At 46.2% G+C, this 17069-nt stretch overlaps 1 protein-coding gene across 1 annotated transcript in view; it reads left to right on the forward strand.

Annotated features, from left to right (window-relative positions):
* LOC119965703 (nuclease EXOG, mitochondrial-like) overlaps nucleotides 1-12291 on the forward strand; it is a 38381-nt gene extending 26090 nt beyond the window's left edge. The window contains exon 5 of the mRNA XM_038796464.1: nucleotides 11316-12291. Within this exon, the coding sequence (XP_038652392.1) occupies nucleotides 11316-11777 (462 nt within the window). The 3' untranslated portion in view covers nucleotides 11778-12291. The remainder of the gene's footprint in view (nucleotides 1-11315) is intronic.
* The last annotated feature ends 4778 nt before the right edge of the window (nucleotides 12292-17069 follow it).

Consider the following 17069-nt stretch of genomic DNA (forward strand, 5'->3'; position numbering starts at 1 on the left):
GTCCTCTCAAAGAGTCTTGTCCTCTCGAAGAGACTTGTCCTCTCAAAGAGTCTTGTCCTCTCGAAGAGACTTGTCCTCTCAGAGAATCTTGTCCCCTCGGAGAGTCTTGTCTTCTCGGAGAGTCTTGTCCTCTCGGAGAGTCTTGCCCTCTCAAGTGTCCCACTTCTGGCGGAATTTTTAAAAATTAATATACCTAGAAATTACTTTCTGCTTTTTTGTTTTTGTTTACCTCAGTATTCACATTTCCCTTTCCATATTCTGTGCTTACCTCTCCTTATCGTTTCACATTGATATCATGGTGAGACTTGTGGGCTTCAATGATCCCTTAGTGACGTGGTCAAAAGCTCCTTGCTCCTGGCAGGTCCACCCCCGGCGGCAGGGATGGTGGAGTGCCAAGGTTCTGCCCAATAGGTCCTCTCGAGTTCGGAGTTAAACTAAAAAGTAGGACCTCAAAGGTAGTAATCTCAGGATTGCTACCAGTGGCATGAGCTAGTCAGAATAGGAATGTCAGGATAGATAGGATGAATGCATGGCTCGAGAGATGGTGAAAGTGGGAGGTATTCAAATTCCTGGGGCATTGGAACCGGTTCTGGGGGAGGTGGCACCAGTACAAACCGGACGGTCTGCACCTGGGCAGGACTGGAACTGATGTCCTTGGGTCGGGTGGGGGGGTGTTTGCTAGTGCTGTTGGGGAGGGTTTAAACTAATGTGGCAGGGGGATGGGAACCGATGCAGGAAGTCGGAGGGACGGAAAACTGGGCCAGAAACAAAAAGCAGTAAGGGGGAAAGTGTAAGGCAGAGAAGCCAAAGTTAAAAATCAAAAAGGGCCTCAGTACAGGGTACAGTTACTGTGGAGAGTGTGAAAAGGGAGGTGGCCAATTCAGGATTGAGGGTGTTGTACCTAAATGTGCGCAGTATACGGAACAAGGTAAATGAGCTTGTTGCGCACATTGAAATTGGCCGGTACCATGTTGTGGGCATCACAGAGACGCGGCTGCAAGGGGATCAGGTCTGGGATCTAAATATCCAAGGATACATGTCCTATTGAAAGGACAGGCAGATGGGCAAAGGGTTACATTGTTAGTAAGGAATGAAGTTAAATCGATAGCAAGGAGCGATATAGGATCAGAAGGCATAGAATCTCTGTGGGTAGAGTTGAGGAATCGCAAAGGTAAGTAGACCCTGATGGGAGTTATGTACAGGCTCCCTAGCAGTAATCAGGATGTGGGGCAGAAAATAAATCAGGAGATAGAAAAGACATGTAAAAACGGCAATATTACAATAATCATGGGGGACTTCAATATGTAGGTGGACTGGGAAAATCAGGTTTGTAGTGGATCCCAAGAAATGGAATTTGTGGAATGTCTAAGAGATGTTTTTTTGGAGCAGCTTGTGACAGAGCCGACTAGGGAACAGGCAATTCTGGATTTGGTGATTTTTAAAATTCAATTTGATTTATTATTGTCACATGTATTAGTATACAGTGAAAAGTATTGTTTCTTGCATGCTGTACAAACAATGCATACCGTATATAGGGAAGGAAGAAGAGACTGCAGAATATAATGTTACAGTTATAGAAAGGTGTAGAGAAAAGATCAACTTAATACGAGGTAGGTCCATTCAAAAGTCTGATGGCAGTAGGGAAGAAGCTGTTCTTGAATCGGTTGGTACGTGACCTTAAACTTTGGTATCTTTTTCCTGATGGAAGAAGGTGGAAGAGAGTATGTCCGGGGTGCGTGGGATCCTTAATTATGTGTAATGAGGCAGACTTGATTAGGGAACTTAAGGTGAAGGAACCATTTAGGAGCAGTGACCACAATATGATAGAATTTACCCAGCAGTTTGAGAGGGAGAAGCTGCAATCAGATGTAACGGTATTACAATTAAATAAGGGTAACTACAAAGACATGAGGGAGGAGCTGGCCAGAGTTGATTGGAAGGGGAGCCTAGCAGGGAAGATAATGGAACAGTAATGGCAGGCGTCTTTGGGGGTTATTAGGGAGGCACAACAGAAATTCATCCCAAGGAGGAGGAAACATGCTAAGGGGAGGACAAGGCATCCATGGCTGACGAGGGAAGTCGAGGGCAGCATAAAGGCTAAAGAAAAAACACACAAAGTGGCGAGGATTAGTGGGAAACCAGAGGATTGGGAAGTTTTTAAAAGCGAGTAGAGGACAACTAAAAAGGGAGGGAGAAGATGAAGTATGAGTGCAAGCTAGCTAGTAGTATAAAGGAAGATAGGAAGAGATTTTTTTCAATATATAAAAGGTAAGAGAGCGACACAAATAGACATTGGACCACTGGAAAATGTGGCTGGGGAAGTAATAATAGGAAACAAAGAAATGGCAGACAAACTGAATAGTTACTTTGCATCAGTCTTCACGGTGGAAGACACCAGTGGGATGCCAGAGCTCCAGGAGAACCAGGGGGCAGAGGTGAGTGCAGTGACCATCACTAAGGAGAAGGTTCTGGGGAAATTAAAAGGTCTAAAGTTGGATAAGTCACCTGGACCGGATGGACTACACCCCAGGGTCCTAAAAGAGATAGAGTTATAGAATTTACAGTGCAGAACGAGGCCATTCGGCCCATCGAGTCTGCACCGGCTCTTGGAAAGAGCACCCTACCCAAGGTCCTTACCTCCACCCTATCCCCATAACCCAGTCACCCCACCCAACACTAAGGGCAATTTTGGACACTAAGGGCAATTTAGCATGGCCAATCCACTTAACCTGCACATCTCTGTGACTGTGGGAGGAAACCGGAGCACCCGGAGGAAACCCACGCACACACGGGGAGGATGTGCAGATTCCGCACAGACAGTGACCCAAGCCGGAATCGAACCTGGGACCCTGGAGCTGTGAAGCGATTGTGCTGACCACAATGCTACCGTGCTGCCGTAATATCTGAGGAAATTGTGGAGGCATTGGTGATGATCTTTCAGGAATCACTGGAGGCAGGAAGGGTCCCAGAGGACTGGGAAGTGGCTAATGTAACACTGTTTAAGAAGGGAGGGAGGCAAAAGTCGGGAAATTATAAGACAATGGTTCATGGTCATCATTAGACTTTTAATTCCAATTTTTCATTGAATTCAAATTTCACCATCTGCCGTGGTGGGATTCAAACCTGGGACCCCAGAGCATTACCCTGGGTGTCTGGAATACTGGGATTACCCTGGGTGTCAGGATTACTGGGATTTCCCTGGGTGTCTGGATTACTGGGATTACCCTGGGTGTCTGGAATACTGGGATTACCCTGGGTGTCTGGATTACTGGGATTACCCTGGGTGTCTGGATTACTGGGATTTCCCTGGGTGTCTGGATTACTGGGATTACCCTGGGTGTCTGGATTACTGGGAATACCCTGGGTGTCTGGATTACTGGGATTACCCTGGGTGTCTGGATTACTGGGATTACCCTGGGTGTCTGGATTACTGGGATTACCCTGGGTGTCTGGAATACTGGGATTACCCTGGGTATCTGGATTACTGGGATTACCCTGGGTGTCTGGATTACTGGGAATACCCTGGGTGTCTGGATTACTGGGATTACCCTGGGTGTTGGATTACTGGGATTACCCTGGGTGTCTGGATTACTGGGATTACCCTGGGTGTCTGGATTACTGGGATTACCCTGGGTGTCTGGATTACTGGGATTACCCTGGGTGTCTGGATTACTGGGATTACCCTGGGTGTCTGGATTACTGGGATTACCCTGGGTGTCTGGATTACTGGGATTACCCTGGGTGTCTGGATTACTGGGATTACCCTGGGTGTCTGGATTACTGGGATTACCCTGGGTGTCTGGATTACTGGGATTACCCTGGGTGTCTGGATTACTGGGATTACCCTGGGTGTCTGGATTACTGGGATTACCCTGGGTGTCTGGATTACTGGGATTAGCCTGGCTGTCTGGATTACTGGGATTACCCTGGGTATCTGGATTACTGGGATTTCCCTGGTGTCTGGTGACTGGGATACCCGGGTTGGTGTCCGATTACTGGGATTACCCTGGGTGTCTGGATTACTGGGATTACCCTGGGTGTCTGGATTACTAGTCCAGCGTCAATACCACAATGCCACTGCCTCCCATAGTTCAAACCATAGTGTTCAGAACAACCAATTGAAAAGAAAAAAATCTGACTCTAGATGGATTCAAATTAATTACCAGCCTGCCATTACCACTCTGGGCCATAGATGTGACAAGACCTTGCATTGATTTGATTTAGTTTGATTTATTATTGTCACATGTATTAGCATACAGTGAAAAGTATTGTTTCTTGCATGCTGTACAAACAATGCATACCGTACATAAGGAAGGAAGGAGAGACTGCAGAATATAATGTTACAGTTATAGCAAGGTGTAGAGAAAAGATCAACTTAATACGAGGTAGGTCCATTCAAAAGTCTGATGGCAGTAGGGGAGAAGCTGTTCTTGAGTCGGTTGGTACGTGACCTCAAACTTTGGTATCTTTTTCCTGACGGAAGAAGGTGGCAGAGAGTATGTCTGGGGTGTGTAGATCCTTAATTATGCTGGCTGCCTTTCCGAGGCAGCGGGAATTGTAGACAGAGTCAATGGATGGGAGGCTGGTTGGCGTGATGGATTGGGCTACATTCACGACCTTTTGTAGTTTCCTGCGGTCTTGGGCAGAGCAGGATCCATACCAAGCTGTGATACAACTAGAAAGAATGCTTTCTATGGTGCGTCTGTAGACGTAGGTGAGAGTCATAGCTGACATGCCAAATTTCCTTAGTCTTCTGAGAAAGTAGAGTCGTTGATGGGTTTTCTTAACTATAGTGTCAGCATGGGGGGATCAGGACAGGCTGTTGGTGATCTGGACACCTAAAAACAGGAAGCTCTCGACCCTTTCTACTTTGTTCCCATTGATGTAGACAGGGACATGCTGTCCACTACGCTTCCTGAAGTCGATGACAATCTCCTTTGTTTTGTTGACATTAGGGAGAGATTATTGGGCAGCATGGTAGCATTGTGGATAGCACAATTGCTTCACAGCTCCAGGGTCCCAGGTTCGATTCCGGCTTGGGTCACTGTCTGTGCGGAGTCTGCACATCCTCCCTGTGTGTGCGTGGGTTTCCTCCGGGTGCTCCGGTTTCCTCCCACAGTCCAAAGATGTGCAGGTTAGGTGGATTGGCCATGATAAATTTCCCTTAGTGTCCAAAATTGCTCTTAGTGTTGGGTGGGGTTACTGGGTTATGGGGATAAGGTGGAGGTGTTGGCCTTGGGTAGGGTGCTCTTTCCAAGAGCCGGTGCAGACTCGATGGGCCGAATGGCCTCCTTCTGCACTGTAAATTCTATGATCTATTATTGTCGTTGCACCAGTTCACCAGATTCTCTATCTAATTCCTGTATTCTGTCTCGTCATTGTTTGAAATCCGACCCACTACTGTGGTGTCATCAGCAAATTTGAAAATCGAGTTGGAGAGGAATTTGGCCATTGTAATGTTTCAATCCCAGTTGGCATTATAACTGGATGGGAACATCCCAGAGTGGAACCCTGGCTCAGAAGATCACAACTTTTACTTTTTAAAATGCGGAGGAACAGAGTCACAGAAACGATAATTAGTTTTAACAACAAAGAAAAAAACACTGATTCAACATGAAATAGAATTGGATTATGATACAATACGCCTTTACCCCCCCCCCCCCCCCCCCCCCCCCATTACCTTAACAATTACACATAGGATTAACATGGACTACAAAGTACATCTTAATCTACAGTAGTCTCATTAACACAGACCCTATTAAGCACACACGGTTACTGTGGGCAAATACACTCACCACTCTGAACCCTAGGTGAATCTTTGTGAATGTCTCCTCAGAATCCCCCCAGGTTATTGCCATGTGAGAGTTTCCAAACTCCACTATAGGCTTTACCCTTCTTGGACCAGAAACATTAAATGAAACACCTAAAACTACTTTATTTCTAATGTTTACCGATACAAATATACATTCCTTAAAACTACCTTTGTTTTTCTAACAGTAAAGTCTCCATTGCGAGCCAACTCTTCCTGTTTCTTGTTAATTGCCACTCTCCCTAGACTGTCTTGCACTTAATATTATAATTGTATTGTAGGAGTTGAGCTGGCAACCAGGGTGAACGCTGACACATTTACCATGAAGCCAATTAGCAGCAAGCATGTTTTACGCTGGCACATTCTGGCCATTTGGAGTCAGTCATTGCTCACTGCATGTTTGTAGTTTTGCCTTGAATCAGCTTGCTTTTGCTCCGCCCAGTTCTGCTGATTAGCGTCAACTTGACTTCCCTTTTAGCTTGGCTTGGCATTTCGTTCACTCCCTATTCTCCCTCTCTCTTTACTAGGCGGTTCTTCTCTGGCAGACTGTCATTCTCTTACATTTGTTTGCCTGTTCATTTTCTCTTTGTTTCTATTGTGTTGTCATTCAATGTTTGTGGTTCTCTATTTGTAGTAATTGCTGCTACCTTTGTATCTAAAGACAGCATGAAGATCTGGCACAGAATGGGCCTTTGTCCAGTGACATTGCCATCTCCCTATTTATAGCCTTCTGATAGGATGTGATTCCCATTTTCCAGACAATCATTACGTTCTTTTATTTATTGGTAGCGAATCCAGAAAGCACTTTGCTGTGGTTTGGGCTTACATCACCTTCTCCTGTCGGAATCTGGGCTTCAGGTGGTGTGTGACTGAGACTTGGGACTGCTGGTGAGGCTGCTTGGTCTTCACGATCTCACTCCATCAGGTTCAGAGGAGGAGAGGGCAATGTGCATATCAGGTGCAGTGTTCAGCCGGTTCTTTTGTGCCGTCATAATCTTTGTGAGGTTGGAAAATCCAACCTCGCAAATGTAGGTCATTGTGAAGGGCAATAGGAACAAAATGCTTATTTTACTCAGCATGGATATTCCTCGGAGATGCTACTCCAGAATCCAGGCAGTCTCATGGATGGTGGCGTGTTTTTAATGTGCAAATGCAACTGAATAAGATTCTTCACAATGAAGTCTTTACAGGTCCAAACGGAGCAACTGGAGAGGGGGATAATCACAGGTTAAAGAGACTCTCACCAGTTGCTCCATCTGGACCTATAAAGACTTAATTATCTGCAAAGACTCTCATTCAAAGTATCGTCTTGCATCTTTGACAATGTGTATGTTCTGGAACCTACCTCTTCATTCACCTGAGGAAGGAGCAGTGCTTCAAAAGCTAGTGATTCGAAACAAACCTGTTGGACTTTAACCTAGCATTGTAATAGTACTTACTGTGCTCACCCCAGTCCAACGCCGGCATCTCCACATCATGGCCCTTATTTAAAAACAGTGACCCCTAGTTTTAGGATCTTAAAGGTTTCGATAAAGGTGCCTCTTATTCTTCTAAACTCTAGTGGATACAAACAGAAGATATACAACCTTTCCTCATAAATCAATCCACCCATTGCTGCTTTTAGTCTAGGAAATCTTCTCTGAACTGCTCACTGACCATCCAGCCACACAAATAGAGTGAAAGTCCCTTGTCCTGCTCTGAATGTTGTACCATTTTATGATGCTAGATCACATGTTAATTTTAAAACAAATGCTTGAACATTTCTATTAACCCAAGGTACTAAGGGATATGAGGCAACAACAGGTATATGGAATTAGATCAGCTACAATCTTATGGAAAGGCGATATGGGCTCAAGGAGTTAGATTGCCTACTCCTGTTCCAAATGGTCATGAAACTGACCCAGCATGGCACTGGACACAATAATAATAATAATAATCTTTTATTGTCACAAGTATGTAGTTACTGTGAAAAGCCCCCAGTTGCTACATTCCGGTGCATATTCGGGCACACAGAGGGAGAATTCAGAATTCTCAGCTGGTACGGGAATTGAACCTGCACTGCTGGCCTTGTTCTGCATCACAAACCAGCTGTCTAGCCCACTGAGCTAAACCAGCCCATACATTTGGCACAGGAAAGGACATTTCCTCTCGTGGTGCGGAGCTCTTCACTGGGAGAGCTGAATGGTAAACAGTACCCTCGAATCCACATGGAAACTGTTTTGTAGCGCGGTTGGGGGAGGGGGGGGGGCTTCATGGGCCAGATAGCAAAAACTTCCTGCCCATATTTTGCCGACTTCACTGTTAGGTCCTCACTCTTAAACTCCAGTTCCAAGCTATGACTCCATCCCTCCCCTTGCCAGCATTATGAGATTACGCCAATCTGTTCGCAACTTGCGATCATAGATGATCCTGAGGTGAGTGTCCGACCTCATTTTCGTGCCATCACCCTGGCCGCCTATTTCTGCCTCTGTAATATGGGCCGTCTTCTGCTGAACCCCTCGTTCATGCTTTGATTACCTCCAGACTTTATTATTCCTGCGCACTGTTAGCTGATCTGCATGTTCTGAGCTCTGTAAAGTTGAGGTTATTAAAACCTCTGCCGTTCATATGTTAACCAGCACCAAGTTCTGTGCCCCTGCCTCTTCTCACTGACCTACACTGACCCCTATCTCTATCATCTCCTCTGGACCCACAATGCTCTGAGAGTTTTGCCCTCCTCTAATCCCGACCTCTTGTACATCTTGTACAGTTTTAATTGCTCCATCATTGATGGCTGTGCTTTTAGTTTTGTAGACCGCAAGCTCTGGAATTATCTTCCTAAACCTCTGCCTCTTTACTGAACTTGCTCTTTTCAAGGCTCTTTGTCTAAACATTTGGTCATTTAAAAAAATTCTTCCACGGAATGTAGGTGTCGCTGGCTAGCCCAGCATTTGTTGCCAATCCCTAATTGCCCTTGAGAAGGTGGTGGTGGCCACCTACTTGACCCCCTGCTGTCCATATGGTGTAGGTACACCCACAGTGCTCTTAGGAAGGGAGTTCCAGGATTTTGACCCAGTGATAGGGAAGGTTCGGATACATAGTTCCTCGTCAGGATGGTGTGTGGCTTGGAGGGGAACTTGCTGCTGGTGGTGTTTCCATGCACCTGCCCTTCAAGGTGTAGAGATTGCGAGTTTGAGAGAAGCTGTTGAAGGCACCTCATTGAGATGTTGCAGTGCAACTTGTAGATGGTACATACGGCTGCCACTGTGAGTCGATGGTGGAAGGAGTGAATGTTTAAGGTGGTGGATGGGATGCTGAACAGGGACTGCTTTGTCCTGCATGGTGTCGACCTTCTTGAATGTTGCTGGAGTCACACTCAATCAGGCAAGTGGGGAGGATTCCATCACTCTCCTGATCTGTGCCTTGTAGATGGTGGACAGGCTTTGGGGAGTCATAGAAAATAGGAGCAGGAGGCCATTTGGCCCTTTGAGCCTGCTCCGCCATTAATTATGATCGTGGCTGATCATCCAACTCAATAGCCCAATCCCGCCTCCCCCCCACCCCATAACCTTTGATCCTCTTTGCCCCAAGCGCTATATCTAACAGCCTTATGAAAACATACGATGTTTTGGCCTCAACTACTTCCTGTGGTAACAAATTCCACAGACCGACCACTCTCTGGGTGAAGAAATTTCTCCTCATCTCTGTCCTAAATGGTCTACCCCGTATCCGCAGACTGTGACCCCTGGTTCTGGACACCCCCACCATCGGGAATATCCTTCAGGACCTAATCTAACCATTGGGCCTCCTGGTGTGACTTGATGTTATACTTTGTTTTATAAGACTCTTGTGAACACTGCTGCCTCATCGCGCAGAGGACCAGGGTTCGATCCCGGCTCTGGGTCACTGTCCATGTGGAGTTTGCACATTCCCACGTGTTTGTGTGGGGCTCACTCCCACAACCCAAAACGATGTGCAGGGTAGGTGGATTGGCCACGCTAAATTGCCCCTTAATTGGAACAAAAATAATTAGGTACTCTAAATTTCATAGGTCAGCACGGTGGCACAGTGGTTAGCACTATTGCTTCACAGCACCAGGGTCCCAGAATTGATTCCCGGCTTGGGTCACTCTGTGCGGAGTCTGCACCTTCTACCCATGCCTGCGTGGGTTTCCTCCGACTGCTCCTGTTTCCTCCCACAAGTCCCGAAATACGTGCTATTAGGTAGTTTGGACATTCTGGGGCAGCACGATGGTGCAGTGGGAGCACTGTGGCCTCTCGGCGTCGAGGTCCCAGGTTCGATCCCGGCTCTGGGTCACCGTCCGTGTGGAGTTTGCACATTCTCCCCATGTTTGCGTGGGTTTTTTGCCCCCGCACCCCGAAAACGTGCAAGCTAGGTGGATTCTGTGTTTAAATTAAAGTTTATTTTAACATAAAAGATACCTATTGGTCAGGGTCATCACTGTTGGTGAAGTATCCATTCCTCACAGTTTTACAAATTTAAATATTGTTTGGGGTTTTGTCCGGTATCCTAACATAAATTGGCGTCTAGTCCAGTTTCTTAACACAAGTTGGGGCCTGGTCCAGTATCCTAATGCAGGACACTGGGAAGAATGTCTCTGATCTTTGGATCAGTGCACCTGAGAGGCGGATGGAGCCGTGATTTAATGTCACATCCAAAAGATGGTACCGCCTACAGTGAACTGCTCACTCAGTATTGCACTGAAGTGTCAGTGGGACTTAAACTCCCAACCCGCTGATTCGGGTAAGGATGCTATCGCTGAGCCACAGCTCACAGAATCCCGACAGTGCAGAAGGAGGCCATTTGGTCCTTTAAGTTTGTACCGACCCTCTGAAAGCTTGCCCTACCTTCGCCCGCTCCCCATCAACCCTGAAATCCCACCTAACCTTTGGCCGCTGAGAGCCAATCCACCTAACCGACACATCATTAGACTGTGAGGGGGAAACTGGAGCACTCGGTGGAAACCCATGCAGACAGGGGGAGAAAGTGTAAAGTCCGCATAGACGCCCGAGACTGGAATCGGACCCGGGTCTCTGGTGCTGTGAGGCAGCTGTGCTAACCACTATGCCACCTTTTAGTTGGTTCCCTAAATGTGACATAGATGTGGATTGAAGTAAATGGAACATTGGAGTGAATGAAAAATGCGTCCCAACGTACTGCGCCAAGCAAAAACCACAACCGGCATACTTACATGCCTCAAGGATGCCCCTGGCAAGGTGTCTGCTCCGAAGTATGGCCAGCATCTTGTTACAAAGGATTGAAAATGGGGCAGGATGAAATAAAGAAATGACTTGTTGCCAATTGATAAAAGAAAATAGTTTTTTAAGTAAAAAGAAGTGATTCCCATCTGCAGTTGCTGAACTGCGAACCTTTCTTCCTCAGTGATTTCCAGCCTTTTTCTGTTTTGTTAGTTTCCTAGCACTTGGGTTTTCCTGTTATCTGTGGCGTCAGCTTTTCCATTGATTGCTCAAGCTTGGTTGTTGTATATCTGTTTCTCTACATCCAGGTGATAGGGAAGAATGAAGTTGCTGTACCGACACACCTGTACAAAGTCATTCTCGCTCAGAAGAGCAGCGCGCCGTCCGCATTGATGGCTCTGGGGGCCTTTGTCGTGCCCAATAAACCAATTGGCTTTGACCACCAGCTGCCTGAATATCAGGTGGACCTACGGGACCTGGAGAAGATGTCGGGGATCACTTTCTTCCCAGCCTTGGACAAAAGCAGACAGTGCCGCGATCTCTGCGCCACCGACACCTGCAAGCTGCTGAGCTTTGCAGAGTTTAACCGGTACATCGCCGGGCGGAAAGTGCAGAATGCCAGAACTTTGCACACGTTGGAAAAAGTCATGGCCAAGCTGCAGGAAAGTGGGATTGAGCCGGATGAATACTTGCAGAATCTGTACCAGAAGAAAAAGCAAGAGGTGGAAGTGAAGGAAGCAAGTGAAGGCAGAGCAGCCAAGGGCGCTTAAAACTTGTCAAAGTCCTTTGTGTATGCTAATATGGGACGGATACAGTTATGCAGAGATATACGTTCTGTCTGCTTACACATTAATGTATATTATGTGCTGTTATATAATGACATTCTATACGCGGAGGTTTGTACTGACGAATGGTGTGCACAGATTCCAGGAGCATACAAATATGTACTGACGGTCTATAGATATATACTGTCATGGTATGTGATATTATGTGCTCACTAACATAAAATAAGTTACTGCAGATATGTACTAACAGACATGTGCTGACATAAGATTTGTGCTGTTAGATTCTGATGTCCGGTGTATGGAGCATTATGTACAGTTGACGTGGATACAGAATGAGAAGGGAATTGTACCAATACATTCTGATGTATGGCATGTATGATTATCTACAGATTTGGCTATGCACTGATGTTAGATATAGCTAACTGTGTACTGATGAGGTAAATCTTGTTTTGCATTTTTTTTTTACATTTAAAAATAAAATTATTTTTGTTACTCTGGACCATGTCCCACTCCCTAGAGGAGAGAAATGTTTGTTCATGCTCTCCAAACCTGATTTCCCATTTTCAACTGTGTGGAAACTGATGTTGGGCAAATTTGTGTCTCAATATTTTGTAGTAGTGTACTGTGTCCTGCATGGGCAAATCTTTAAATCAAACTGCTGATCTCGCTGAATTGGTGCATTCCCGAAGCTTAACTTCAGATTGAAAATCACAGTAATTCCAGGTGTCTCTGACACTCTTCCCGACCAACACGGGACTAACTACTATTGTCTAATCACTCTGCCCCTGTCCTTTTGGGATGTTAGGATCAGCTCCATTTTGCTGCCTCTTGTTGCATTCCAAAGCTCCCTTAAAACCCCCTTTCCCCTTGATATGCGAGAAGCATTACAGAATTACAAACTAATAATATTAACCTTATTAGCGTCAAAAGTTGGCTTACATTAACACTGCCGTGAAGTTACTGTGAAAATTCCCTCGCCGCCACATTCCAGCGTCTGTTTGGGTACACGGAGGGAGAATTCAGAATGTCCAATCCACCCAACAAGCACGTCTTTTGGGACATGTGGGAGGAAACCGGAGCACCCGGAGGTAACCCACACAGACACATGGAGAACGTGCAGTCTCTGCACAGACAGTGACCCAAGGCAGGGAAATGAACCCTGGTCCCTGACGCTATGAAGCAACAGTGCTAACCATTGAGCTACCATGCTTCCAAATGTGACTTTCATCCACCTCCGTGCTGTACAGAATGACCCCATCTGGTTGCCTACATAACAGCTGTCAGTCTCAATCGGCCTCAGTGACTCTGGGCCAGAAAGGTGCTCGTTCAGGTCCTCCTTCAGGGACTTGAGCATCGACATTTCAGTGCAGGTATGGGGCTGTGTTGCAATATAAATGCAAGTCATTTTTTGCAATTAAGTCTGCGAATGATAAATGTTGTGTCACCGAGGTGGTCCAGTCGATCATTTGATAAGTTACTGAACGCGAGTGTGGGAGCAGCAGCCACTTGTGATGGACTCTGTCAAAGCATCCACGATGACTACATTAACCAGCGTCTCAGCACAGTTACAAGAAAAAGCTTGGTTTTTAAGGTATTTGACAACCCAACCAGAAGGAAAATGAGAATTTTGTTACACAATACGTTGTTGTGAGTTTGAACGCACTGCCTGAGAGGGCGGAGGAAAACAATTCACTTGTAATTTTTGAGAGGGAATTGGATAAATACTTGAAAAAAATAAAATATTCAGTGGGCGATGGGAAAGGGCAGTCGAGTGGGTCTAATCGGATAGGCCTATCACAGGACAGACACCAGTATGATGGCCAGAATGGCCTCTTTGTGCGCTGTGACTATCTCAGTCATTAAACAAAAATACAATTATTTTATTTTGTTATTCAGATCATTTCTTACACAGGTCACATATTCATGTTATAGCTCACTGGTTTAGCTCACTGGGCTAAATTGCTGGCTTTGAAAGCAGACCAAGCAGGGCAGCAGCACAGTTCGATTCCCGTACCAGCCTCCCCGGACAGGCGCCGGAATGTGGTGACTAGGGGCTTTTCACAGTAACTTCATTCAAATTGAAGCGTGACAATAAGCGATTTTCATTTCATTTCATTTTTCATATCTTGGGTGTTGGAAGCATCTTTGCTTTACAGCAGGTGGCAGCCACTTTGTGAAATGCTCACAGATCGAAAACTGATCTTTACATAGAAAATAGGACCAGGGGGAGGCCATTCGGCCCTTCGAGCCTGCTCCGCCATTCCTTGTGATCATAGCTTTTTTTTTTTTTTTTTTTTATAAATTTAGATTACCCAATTATTTTTTCCAATTAAGGGGCAATTTAGCATGGCCAATCCACCTACTCTGCACATTTTTGGGTTGTGGGGGCGAAACCCACGCAGACACGGGGAGAATGTGCAAACTCCACACAGACAGTGACCCAGAGCCGGGATCGAACCTGGGACCTCAGCGCCGTGAGGCAGTTGTGCTAACCACTAGGCCACCGTGCTGCCCTCTTGTGATCATAGCTGATCAGCCAACTCAGTAGGCTGTTCTTCCACTCCTCCCCCCGCCCCCCCATGTGACTTTCGGGAATGAAATTTATATTGAACATTTGCTGAACCAATGTAAGAAGCTGCCTTTCAATGCAGAAGGATCTCTGTACAGGGCTAAGCATTGCAGCTAGAAGGGGCCCTTTGTCGATGTGTGGTTTGAGAAATGCATCATTTGCTGATGAATTTCTCCTTTATCGCTGATGTGAGCCTGGAAGGAAAGCCTGATCTAAAATTGCTGATGTTGGATTCCTTATGACTTTGGATACAAGTAATCGGGCTTAATTTTTAATCCTCCGGCTCCAGAAATGCAGAATCGTTGGGCTTGCCCCGCGCTTAAACGGGCAGCACGTCCACATCACACAACAGATGGCAGACAGAAGAGGACCTGCGAGCATTCCTCTGTGAGGAGCAACGCCCATTAATACTCCATGGTGCATATTGTTTATCACGTGTCAGTGATCACTAGAGTAGTACACCAGGAAGATTGATTCAGGAGGACCGACTACTGTGGCTCAGTGATGTGGAGCAGATTGTCCGTTCACATCCAGCATGGCAGCTGCCTTCTGCAAGCATAGTAACCGACTCAAAAATGGGCTTAAACCACCTCCATGAAATCTGCAAGGCCTTGATCTGCTTTCAGGGTTCATGGGGTGACCAGAAGTAGCCTGTGCTTTGGGATCTACTGATAAATGCATTGCCTGGTGTCCCACAGAGCCTTAAAGACTAAGAAGGTTCCAGGTTTGAGTACTGGTATGTCCTGGGCTATGTTGCTGGACCATTAGTCCGGAACATGAGAGTTCAAATCCCACAACAGCATTTTGACATTTGAATTCAGTCTAAAGATATTTGGAATTTGTTTGGTTGGCCGAGCAGTGGAAAAGAAAAAGTGGCCAAGATGTCGGATTCTTATTGAAAAAGAACAAGTTGGTTCACAGGACACCCTTTGGGTCAGAAAACCTGCAGTCCTTTCCCAGCCTAGTCCATATTTGACTCCAGTCATGCCAAGCCACTCATCTACATCAGGGCAACTAGGAGTGAGCAACAGAAAAATGTCTTGCCAACAATTCCTACTTCCCGAGGATTTTCTGCCCCCTGGAAAGGTTCCATCCCTCAGTCACACTCACTCTGCTGATTCTCCCTGGGGATTTAGGCTCAGTATCCTGAGCTGGGGGGTTGGGAACGTCAGCTGGTGACTCTGCTTCACACTATCCACTGGTACCGGCCGTGAAACGTTTTGAGTGTAAAGTTCCCTCAAGGCCAAATGGCCTTCTGAAGCTGCCTTCTGAAGCCCCCTCGGGCCAAATGGTCTACAATTTCTGCTGAATAAGATTACTCATGAAGAATGACCCAAGTGGTTCAGAGGTTGGAGGGTTGAGTGCGTTTAAGACACTGGGAAGTTCCGAGGAACAAAGTGACCATGGCAGGTTCGTCCAAAGAGCTCTGAAGGTAGAAGGGCAGGTCAATAGGGTGGGGAAAAAGACGTACGGGACACTTGTCTTTATCAATCGAGGCATATATTTCAAACGCAGGGAGGTCATGTTGGGAGTTGTATTGAATATTGGTGAGGCCACAGCTGGAGTACTGTGTGCAATTCTGGGTGCCGCATTATAGGAAGGACGTGATTGCGCTGGAGGGGGTGCCAGAGGCGATTCACCAGAATGTTGCCTGGGATGGAACATTTAAGTTATGAAGAGGTTGGATAGGTTTAGGTTGTTTTCACTGGAGCAGAGAAGATTGAGGGATAAACTGATCGAGGTGTATAAGATTATGAGGGGTGTGGACAGAGTAGATAGGGAGTAGCTGTTCCCTTTCGTTGAAGGTTCACAAGTTGAGGGGACACAAGTTCAAGGTGAGGGGCAGGAGGTTGAGGGGGATTTGTGGAAAAACGTTTTTACCCAGAGAGCGGTGACGGTTTGGAATGCGTTGCCTGGGAGGGTGACAGAGGCGGGTTCTTTACAAAGTACCTGGATGAGCATTTGGCACATCATAACATTCAAGGCTAAGGGCCAAGTGCTGGCAAATGGGATTTGGTAGGCAGATCAGCTGTTTTTCATGTGTCAGCGTAGACTCAACGTGCCGAAGGGCCTCTTCTGCGCTGTATTATTCTATGATTCTGAAGAGCGAAAGGAAGGAGGGGAGCGGCTAAGAGAGATTTGCTTAAGCTGCCAGTTGCTAGTGTATGGAATGTACCACTAGAGACTGCTGGGAACTGAACTTTTCATAGCTTTCACAAGGGAAGTGGATAAACATTCAAAAAATTTAAATGACATGGGGAGAGAAGATGCAGCTAGCTCTTTCAGAGAAAACACAGCTCCGGAGCTATGCTTAAAGTGTCTTGGAGATGAAGATTATCTGGACCGTCCATGTCACAGCCGCACTTGCCAATGGTGCGGGAAACCGCCCAGCAGAAAATAGCAATAAATTAACATTCTTCTTGAACTATATAAAGAATGATGAATAGTTGCCCATGAGCTCAAGGTATTGTATTGGCGTTCCTTGCTTGTAGTGTGACATTCCTGCCCTGTTGAAGCGTCTCAGCTATCTAGATGATATTACAAGCCCTGCATCGCCAGCTGAAGCTTTGTGCCTATCACTTTAAACATTCATGCTTAGGGAAGCCTGCACTACAGCCTACTGCCACCCATGAAAAATTAAATGAAATGAAAATCGCTTATTATCACAAGTAGGCTTCAAATGAAGTCACTGTGAAAAGCCCCTAATC

Source organism: Scyliorhinus canicula, chromosome 5 (assembly GCF_902713615.1).
Source record: "Scyliorhinus canicula chromosome 5, sScyCan1.1, whole genome shotgun sequence".
NCBI classification, from domain to species: domain Eukaryota; kingdom Metazoa; phylum Chordata; class Chondrichthyes; order Carcharhiniformes; family Scyliorhinidae; genus Scyliorhinus; species Scyliorhinus canicula.